This window comes from Acipenser ruthenus, chromosome 3 (assembly GCF_902713425.1).
Source record: "Acipenser ruthenus chromosome 3, fAciRut3.2 maternal haplotype, whole genome shotgun sequence".
NCBI lineage: Eukaryota > Metazoa > Chordata > Actinopteri > Acipenseriformes > Acipenseridae > Acipenser > Acipenser ruthenus.
In genome coordinates, this window is record NC_081191.1 from 46,736,288 (window position 1) to 46,747,187 (window position 10,900).

The 10,900-nt window shown below is 34.3% G+C and overlaps 1 protein-coding gene across 1 annotated transcript; it reads left to right on the forward strand.

Annotated features, from left to right (window-relative positions):
• Window positions 1-2,160: 2,160 nt before the first annotated feature.
• mettl6 (methyltransferase 6, methylcytidine) lies at window positions 2,161-10,585 on the forward strand. Its single transcript, XM_034059210.3, has 6 exons — window positions 2,161-2,263; window positions 3,005-3,382; window positions 4,507-4,641; window positions 6,093-6,263; window positions 9,210-9,351; window positions 9,753-10,585. The coding sequence occupies exons 2-6, from the start codon at window positions 3,023-3,025 to the stop codon at window positions 9,899-9,901; spliced, it is 957 nt and encodes a 318-aa protein (XP_033915101.3). The 5' UTR covers window positions 2,161-2,263; window positions 3,005-3,022; the 3' UTR covers window positions 9,902-10,585.
• Window positions 10,586-10,900: the final 315 nt, after the last annotated feature.

The window sequence follows — 10,900 nt, forward strand, 5'->3', positions numbered from 1 at the left end:
TATTTCAGTATTTTTATTAGTGTATTGATTCCCACCGCCTTTATGCTCATTAATGAAATCAGACTTGAAATACTGACTGTAGACGAGCATGAACAAACAAACACATGACAACTAGGGTGTTTTTTTGTTTGTTTTTTTTTCTTTTTTAAAAAGCTTTTTAAACGTTTCAAAACGTTTCGGCGCTATGCTTCAGTGTGAGAGGTCCCGGGTTCGCGCCCGCCCTCCGCCTGTGTGTGATGCGCCTATACATAACCTAGATCGCTACAATATATATATATATATTAGCTCAAAGAGCCAGCTGCCCAATGTTTCGATATGTTGTACATATCTTTCTCAAGGGAGCCTGTGTTTGAATCAAAACATTGGAGCTATTTATAGGTGTTTGACGGCTTGACAACTACTTGTTATTGTTTATATTCAAATGACTTATTCTTACATGATGAAATGGTGTTCTATATATTGTGACATCATTTTTACTTCTATCTTTGAATCTGTATTAATTCTAATTAACATTACTTTATATAAATTTATATTTATTTGATCATGCAATGCTGGCTCTGAGGATCAGTCTTGATTTGGCCTCCCCAGCGCATCAGTATGCACAATACTTCTGAATGAATTTTGTTTATTTATTTATTTAAATGTTATATATTTATTGAAGTTAATTAGTTCATTCTTTTCTGTTGAGTCCCGCTGGCATAATCGTGTTCAGTCTATTTATCCATTTAGTTTATTTTATTCTTTTATATGTTGCATTGTCTAATTTTAGCTGTTCTAAATCAACAAACTTTACATCATTTATGTCATGTCCTTGACTGGTGAAGTGCTGTACTATTGGTTCATTCATTTTTATATTTCTAATTAATGAAAGGTGGTTCTGAATTATTTTATATAAAGTTGTTCCAGTCTCTCCAACATTTTATTTCATCACATTTTTCACAGGCTATTCCATAAACAACATTGCTATTTTGACAGTAGGTATTCATTTTTAGTGGATATGTGGTGTTCTTATGTTTAATTATATTTTTATTTTTGTCCATGTATTTACACACTTTACATGTACTAGTGCACGTATTTGTATAACCTATTTTGTCAATTATTCTTTTATGTTTACTGTGAACTAAAATATCACCTAAATTAGCTTATCTTTTGAATGTTACAACTGGGGCCTTAAAAAATACCTTTTTCAATGTTTCTGAATTATGTAGAATCCGCAAGTGTTTCCAAACTATCTTAGAAATATTGGGCAAAAGTCTAGAGTAAGTCATTACTAATGGGACTCTTTTGACCTTTTTATCTCTATTTTTATAATCTAGTAGATCATCTATTTTTAGTTTATCCACTTTTATTAACTCTGTCTCTATAATTCTTTCTTTGTATCCTCTTTTTTTAAGATTTGTTTTTAATACATTTCTTTGTTTTACAGAGTCACATTCTTTTGAGCATATTCTTCGTATTCTTATTCCTAGCCCCTTTGGGATTGCCCGTTTAGTGTGTATCAGATGTGCATATATAATTGTAGTTCATCCCTATAATTTCTCCAATTTCCCTGCTTTTTATAAATTTGAATATACATTTATTTCTCCATATAGTATTATTATGTCAACTTCTTTATTTAGAGTTGCTTTTCTTTGCTTCAAAATCCACACTTTTATTTCCTAAGATACATTCTTAATGCCTGTGCCTGAATTGCTTCTAAACTCTTTAACTGACTCTTACTTCCTGCCTCTAGAACTTGGCTTCCATAATATAATACACTTCTTATTGAACCTTTATATATCATTAAAATACTATTTTGATCTGCTCTTCATTTGGTACCTGCTATTACTCTCAACAAATGTAATCTTCCTACACTTATCTGTTATACTTTTGATGTGTTTATGCCGCATCATATTTTTAATCTAAATAACCCCCCAAATATCTGGCCTCATACACTTTTCTGATGATATGTTGTCCATATTTTATGTTTTATTTCTTTACTTTGATTTGTTTAGAAAAAAAGCATGTTTTCAGTTTTCTCGAATGAAATTTTAAATCCCCACTTTTTCGCCCATAACTAATTTATTAGTCCGTTTCTTCTGCTGCCTGTCCAATGCTTTGTATTTCCCGCCGCCCCTGTGGGCTCCAATAATGGCGCCTGTAGTGCTAGACCTATTGAATCATGGGATAGCACGCATGACCCATAGCAACCATATCCTATGTTTACCGCGGAAGAGAGTAAGCAGCGAGTTTCCGGTTTGAGACAGCATGATAAATGTCCATGGTACGTAAACTCATCGTCAGTAATATAGCGTTAAAGTATTATTAAATGTGTTTATTATTATGCACAATCGTACTGGTACAAATTCTGGATACGCATTTTAATGAATACGTTCCAAAACAGACAGAATTAGCATATGGAGAATGAAAAAGTTTGTCGAGCTGGCTGAGTGATAAACTTTTTTAACACCAACAGCCTGATTTATCGCTGTTGTTTTATGTCAGGCGAGGGGTTCCTTATGGCTATACCCACACATCAAGTCATTTAATCTGTTCTGTGTCATTTTCTATCGTTACGGTTTCTCAATTCAGTTTCCCAGTGTAAGAATTGTTTTAAAATGTATCTTGCGTGGTGTTGTGGGGGAGGGGGTTTCTGTGAAGGGGGCTGAACGGAGACGTCATGGCCAGGGACCTTATATTTTTTTAGAACTTTTTTTTTTTTTTTTTTAATTGTTTTCATTTACTGCTTTAAAGTGGTTGTACCATGGCCCGGGTCACCCCTGCCCCGGCTCCGCGTTCATTGGTATATAGTACTAGGGTGGTAATAATATATATATATATATATATATATATATATATATATATATATCTATATATATATCTATATATATATCTATATATATATATATATATATATATATATATCTATATATATATATATCTATATATATATATATATATATCTATATTGATCTCACTGTAGTTTTACTTAATTCTCCTTTATCCACAATTTTTGATTTTCTAGACTTTACATTGAAGAATAATGGGAGATACAAAAGAGGCGGCTGATGTTGGGGATTTAAACAGTTCAAATTCTGAAGGTGACACCCTTTTATCCAATGGGACAGTCGCATGCTGCTCTGCCAGCGTCATGCATACAGTGACTCCATCATTCTTTGAAGCCCCATTCCAAAAGAAGGGACACCATGTCAGGACTCTCACGCCTGAGGAAGGGGCAAAACTTGAAAAGGATACCACTTTTCTATCGGATTTCAAGCAACAGAAGCTGGAGAATGATGCACAGAAGAACTGGGACTTGTTTTATAAAAGGAACAGCACAAACTTTTTTAAAGACCGGCACTGGACGACAAGGGAATTTGAGGAACTCAGAGGGTGCAGACAGGTACAGTAAATCACAGAAACAAGTTTGGGGTCATGCTGTGTAAAATCTTTCAATGAGTTGCACAGCACCTCCAGGGGTGGGCAATTCCGGTCCTGGAGGGCTGGTGTCCCTCCTGGCTTTTGTTCCAACTGTGCTCTAAATTCCTTAATTAGACCAATAATTGGTAATATTTGGGCCAAATAAGTAATTTAGGGCAAAGTTGAAACAAAAGCCAGACATCGGCCCTCCAGGACCGGAATTGCCCACCCTGGACCTAGGCTTTAATGAAAATGGGGGGAATATATGGTATACTGTAGAGCAGGGTTTCCCAATCCTGGTTCTGGGGATCCACTGTGTCTTCTGCTTTTCATTCCAACTGAGTTCTCAATTACTTAATTAAACCCTTAATTGAACTAAAAATGTACTTAATTAGACCCTTTTAATTGTTCTCGGCTCCTAAAAATTTGCAGATTTCAAGTTACAATTGTACAGTTGACTTGAAATCTCCAACTGTTTACAATTGCAAACAATTACAAAGGTCTTATTCAGCTGGATAGTTCAATTAAGTAATTGATAACTCAGCTGGAATGAAAACCAGTAGACACAGGTGGTCTCCAGGACTAGGGTTGGAACCACTGCTGTAGAGGTCTCTCAAAAAACACTGGACAGAAATTCTTCCATTTATATACATAACCAGACTTGATAGGACATATATTATGGGGTTAAGTACAGTTTTGAGTATTAAAATGGGACTGCTCAGTGAATGGGCTTTTGATGGCTTCCACAAGAAGTGAATAACAACAAGCTCAGAGAGCATTGTGGGACAATTTCAGTAAGGCTAACCCAGTGAACCACAGGTGGTACTGGATCAAACTCATAACTGCAGTACTTGGTAAAAAAAAGATATGTTGTTCATAAATGACCAACTAGCCTACAGATCAACCATATACATTGATACAAAATGGTACATATATAAAGTAGCTATGTATAAATAATTTGATTTTTTTCGAAATAACTAATTTATAGAAATAAAATGTTTGATATATGAATGAAAATCTAACACAATAAAAATTAAATGGTGCAACATTAATTATGCTATAGCAACCAATTTTCCCTGTATTTTGTGTTTCATCCTCTTTTTGCAGATTGAGGCTCAGAAGCTGGTTCTGCTGGAAGCAGGGTGTGGGGTGGGGAACTGTGTGTTCCCTCTATTGGAAGAAGACTTAAATATATTTGTTTACGCCTGTGACTTCTCACCTAGGGCAGTGGAGTATGTGAAGGTAATTAACATACACACAAAGCAGGTCGTTGTCCAACCATGTTTTTATATTCAATTTAACTTGTGTTGCAGTGCAGTTAACCAATTCTTTTAAAGACACTTTGTCTAAACATTTGTCAGTCTTAACTTTGTTTCTTGTGCTATAGTATTACTGTAACTACAATATGTCCTGTTCTGGACATTCTGCATTATAAAAATATTTCTTGTAGAATTGAATTCAGACGGTCAGCGGTTGTACTTCACTCACATTCTGTTCCTATGCAAACACTCATACTCTAGCCATTCTTACCTGGAACTAGGAGTGTACACAGTAATATTTAAAATGGAAAGTGCAAAAGCCTGAGACGTATTATAAGACTCCTCTGGCTTTACATAGACTTTTATTTTAAACCGTACAACACACACTGTAATAGCTGTGGGGTTGGGAGGTCAGAAATGCAGAGGACTGACCCTGTTACAGTAATAATAATAATAATAAACCTTTATTTATATAGCACAATTCATGTACAATACTATTCAAAGCGCTTTACATACAGAAAAAAATACAATAATAAACAGTAAGAAGAGTACAGTTATTAAAAACAGAAGTAATAATAAAACTCAGAATAAAAAATAAAAATTTTATGGAAAAGCTATATTAAAAAGGTATGTTTTTAATCGAGATTTGAAGATTGCACTTGAAGGTGAATCTCTGATAGAAGGGGGTAAGGAGTTCCAGAGTGTGGGGGCATTAAAACAGAAAGCAGCCTCTCCCATCCTTTTACCATTCACCCTCGGAATACATAAAAGGCCAGCATTTGCAGATCTCAGAGTGTGTTCAGGCTGATAAGGAATTAGCATATCATTTAGATATTGTGGAGATAGTCCATTCAGTGCTTTAAAAACTAGTAATATAATTTTAAAATTAATTCTGTAATGCACAGTATGCCAATGCAATGATGCCAACACAGGCGTAATGTGAGCCCTTTTTTGTTCTAGTTAGCATTCTAGCAGCAGCATTTTGCACTAGCTGTAGATGTGATATAGTATGACTTGTAATGTCTGAGAATTTGTTTTACCTCACAGTTTCACAGTGAGCCATGCAACAAAGATGCACTGCAACTAGTTTTGCTGAGACTGCACAGATGGCAAAAAGGTTAAACCCACAACATAACCAGCATCTTTTTGTAATAAACGTAATGTTTTCTTTTTTCATTTCTGTATTATATGCAATTATTATAATATGTAAAGCTGTTTTATTTGATACTGTTTTCACCAGCTTCACTGTCATTGTCATTTAAAATGTATTTAAAGGGGCTGGCAAGTCTATTTTGAAACCACTTTGGCCTAAAGAGTAACCTAAATAAACAGTTCTCATGTTTATCTACTTACATTTTTTTTCTTATTGTTCTACAATTTTCCTGAAGACAAAATGTCATTTTTGACTACAGTGTTTTATTTTTTCTGTTGTAGGAAAATCCTCTGTATAGTGCTGAGAGATGCAAAACTTTCCAGTGTGACCTGACCAAAGATGACCTGTTGCAGAGTATCCCACCTGACTCTGTTGATGTTGCCACTCTCATATTTGTGCTTTCTGCCATACACCCAGACAAAATGCACCTGGCAGTGGAAAACATTTATAAAGTAAGTGCAATGCTCCCTCGATATTTTGCAATCCTAATTTAACCATTTACTGACACTTCACTAATGGACTGTTTTCAATATTTCAAGATTTATTCAAATTGTAAGTCAGATAGTGAAGGGAGCACTATAGTAGCAATTCATTTTTTGTTTGTTTTGTGTCTATGTCTTCCACATTTCTTATCACCTTAACACGTTTTGAATAGTAAAGTACCAGTGCCACCATGTAGTCATAACCATGTCATCTGTCTGTCAACCATCACCACCGACAATGTTGCTGCAATAACTGACTACAACATGAAACAGGAGTCAGACGAAACCTTGGCCCAGGTCCATATTGAGAAAGCAATCGGATTGCAGCTTTGTATGTGGTCGAATCTGTTACCACCGACAATGTTGCCGCAATAACTTCATAATTTTTCACAAAAACCAAGCTAGAACCAAGTTGCAAATCGTAATATTTCTGTCAAAAAACACTTCAGTATGGCCATATATTTTCACATGGTAAGTTGTAAAAAATAAGTCTCATGAGATCAAGTGCAGTAGTAAATATGGCACAGGTGTGCAATTCATATAGCTTGATGCCCAGGACAAGAAGTTTTGCTGTTTGCCCGTTGGACAATTATGTTCTGTTGCTAGAAAAACATTCAGGATATATTTTAGGGATGGGAATTTTAAACGTGTAAACTCTAAAGAAGTGGTTAAACATTGAATAATATGCTAGAGTCTAGATGGTGACTGTGAATACATGTAACACGATTTTAAAAGAGTTTTTTTTTTTTTCAATATTAATTGAGAGAACGCATAAGTGTAAATAAATTATGTACTGGCTTTAATTTACCAGTACACTTTTATGCAAATAAATTGTTAAAAAAATTAATAAAAAAATGTCCTTTATGTATAATCTGTCAACAGAAGGGGATATTAAAAATATAACAATAAATGGATTTCCCATTTGTGGCACCGATCCCTGAACTGTAGAGTTAATATAACAATGTATGGGAATCTGTGCATTTGATAGATTCTGTAACATATGTAAGCTGTGTTTTTTTAATTAATATTATTGGTTTCGTTTTATTCTTTGAATATAATGTAAAAAACAAAACGAAAAAAGGTTTAGTTTATTCACTTTGTGCCCACAGGGCCAGCACAGGTACATCTGAGTAGCGCAGAACAAATACAAAGAGGTATTTACTAAGAAATAATAAAACAAATGCTTTTAAAAACACCAAATTCCCATTGGTATTTTTTTTTAGATTCTTTTGATTTTTTAGTATTGCATGCAGGACAGCTGCTATAAGATTGTTACCTTAAATGTGCATGGATGGATCTACCCATTTACTCTACAGGTTAATTAACTAATGCCCATAAATTAACTGATCAAAAATTTGAATTGAGTGACAGCACTAATGTTTTTTTTTACTGTAGTTCAGTCTTTGCGATGTTAAAACGTTATTTGTTTAATTAGGGGTTATTTGCATGGAAAATACTAACCAGGTCTGTCGGTATATATCAGAATGTAATATAAAAAGACTCTGTGTGTGTATGTAGATATGGTTTAAACGTTCACCTGCATAGCATTTAAACGTTCATAAAAATGTACCAAAAGCACATCCCCATCCATCAAAAGCACATCCCCATCCATCAACAGTCCAAAGCACCTTTGGCAATTGTTCCATAGTCCAATTTATGTGTTCTTGTGCATATGTTAGCCTTTTAGTCTTGTTCCTCTTTCTTAACAGAGGTATTCTTACTGCAACACATCCTTTAAATCCTGATTTCAAGAGTGACCTTCGTACTGTTGATTTGATGGACAACAACACTTGTGCCTTCTGCCAGTTCTGTTGCCAATTCAACGCTTGTCTTCTTTCTATTCCTTAAGGATATTATCTTCAAGTATTGCTCATCCTTGTTAGACAGCTTTTTGAGTCTTCTAGCCTGGGTTTGTCAAATACAGATGATGTTTCTTTGTAATTGTTGATTATGCTTCGGATACCACACCTTGAAAATCAAGTGATGAGAGCCATTTCACTCAATGTTTTTCCTTCTTTATGCAAGTCAAAGTTGTTATTATAGTAGAAAACACTAGTGGAGGCTTTGAGTAAATTGTTGATGCTCATAATGCATCAGAGTAGAAAAATGCAACATGTCTAAGACTTTTGCACAGCAAAAAAAAAACGTGTGTGTGTATATATATATGTATATATATATATATATATATATATATATATATATATATATATATATATATATATATATATGTGTGTGTGTGTGTGTGTGTATATATATATATATATATATATATATATATATATATATATAATGAGATTATCTCTACAATATTGTATTACTTTGAAATAAAATACAGAGTGTAAATCTCATGGCAATGTGTTTATTTATGTATTTATATTTCAGTGAGAGTAGTGCAGGGAAAGAATGTTGCCCTCCCCCCAAAAAAACAAAAAACAAAAACATCAGGATATGAAACCAGTGTTCCAGTTAGCCATCATGGGACAAGATGTTAGATGAGGAAACATAGCTGTAAAATGTTGTACATTGTTTTAAAAAAATAAGTATATAATAGAAATAATTTAACATTTGGTACCTAGCAACACTAAAACAGCAGCAAAAATCATAATGGAGATTCCATGGGGAAGACAACTTCTTTAGACCACTCGGGGGTCCTGGGCATTATGTAAAGTTGTCTCTTCTATTCAAATCTATTTTTTAAATTGCATTTTAAATGCAATTCAATTGTATTTGATTTGATATTTGTATTCTATGCAACTGGGGATTGCGCAGAGTTTGTTTTATATACTGAAAGAGATGTTGCTGTAAAAACAACATTTGCAACATTTGGTGGTGAGACTGTTGCAAAAGTCACAGGTCACTCACCAGTGTTCCTGAACTAATTTCTGTCTGCATTTTGTATTTTTTTTTTTTGCCCAGGTATTAAAGCCAGGTGGATGTGTCTTGTTCAGGGACTATGGTCTGTATGATCATGCAATGCTCAGGTTTAAATCTGGTAACAAGCTTGGAGATAATTTTTATGTAAGACAAGACGGCACAAGGTCGTTCTTCTTCTCTGAAGGTAAGTTGCCCAGCATTAATGCATTGATCACGCCAAGTATACATTTTCTTGAGAATGCTTAGGCCAGCATGTTAAATTACAGGACATACTTTTGTTGTTTGAGCATCTCTCTTCCAGTGGACTGTCCTTGTCAAATGCAAATGGTAGTGGTATTAAATATTTATTATGGTGCTGACAGCAAGCTCTGTACAAGAGAAATAGAAATACCTGTTTACACTTTAATGTAAATTTGCTTACAATCACAAGATGAATTAATGGTTACATATCCCCACCATTACCAACAAACACCATTACCTAATGGGTGTTTACCTCCTAAAGACCCTGAAACCTGAATGTTAGAGTAGTTAACTATTTTTTTTTAACTCTGCAAAGACTATATAATTTTTTTTGTCATTTTCCAGAACGTTTGGCACAACTTTTTACTTCAGCTGGGTATGAAACATTGGTGAACGAATATGTAAGGAGAGAAACTATTAATAAGAAGGAAGGACTGTGTGTCCCAAGGGTGTTTCTTCAAAGCAAATTCAAGAAACCGAAAAATTGTGCATAGGCGATAAAACATGGAAGATCAACAAACTCTGTGATGGTATAACCTACATTGATTTATCAGCACATTTTCAGGTTGCATCATTCTTTATACTCGCAGCCAGCTACTAAACAGTACTCTCTAGAGTACTCCTCCTGCAGATTAGAAAACCGAACACATTAGTGAGCTTCATAAGTGGTTCCAATGAATGCTTTGTACAACTGCATGCTGGCAAGGTGGAGATCATCTTCACTTTTTCTGTATAACAATTTGGTATCCAGGTGCAAGAGGATATGTCACACATAAAAACAAATGTGCACATTTGTGTCCTGTGTGTTTTGAATTTGGTAAACATTTTGTTAAACCACTTTCTCCATCCCAGCTCAAAGCAAGCGCCAAACCTGGTAAGTCAAGAGCAGAAATATATAATAATCCAGTATTATAGCAACAGAACCAATAATGATTGCAAAACAGGAACATAAATGTAAACATCTATTCAAATAACATTTGAAGCTACTTGCTTTTTAGTCATTAACAGAGACTGTGCCTAATATGCATTCAGACCTTTTTGTATAGAATGCATGTTGGAATCATTGTATTAATTTGTTTGTCCAAATGTTTTGATGTACAGTATGTACAAACCCTTTTATTGTTTTTAATTAATTTATAAAACTGGGAACATCTGAATAAAAATACATTTTAAAAGAAGCAGTTGGTGGTTTGATTTATTGCCTGTGGATTTGAAAAATAAAGTGCTTTCTTTAAAAATGTTTGAAATAACTCAGATGTTGCAATTATGTTTTGGCCACAAGGTGGGAGCAGACACTTCTAATTCTGACTGAAACTTTATTAATAACACAATAGGTTAGTTTCCCTGTCTCTTGTACAGGCATAGATTCTTCACTGTTTCTAGCTTTTTATCTTCATCCCTGAGAGAGTTCTTTGAGACTGCATGCTGAGCTGTAGTCCCTACTTTACACTGTTTGTTTTTCCTGTAAAAAGTGTTTAATGTCTTTGTACCTA

What these genes read in the sequence shown, in the direction of transcription:
- mettl6 (XM_034059210.3), top strand. Translation starts at nt 3,023, where the DNA reads ATGGGAGATACAAAAGAGGCGGCTGATGTTGGGGATTTAAACAGTTCA. An exon ending in GGGCAGTGGAGTATGTGAAG is followed by an intron (nt 4,642 to 6,092) that starts GTAATTAACATA and finishes TTTCTGTTGTAG; the next exon opens with GAAAATCCTCTGTATAGTGC. An exon ending in GTCGTTCTTCTTCTCTGAAG is followed by an intron (nt 9,352 to 9,752) that starts GTAAGTTGCCCA and finishes GTCATTTTCCAG; the next exon opens with AACGTTTGGCACAACTTTTT.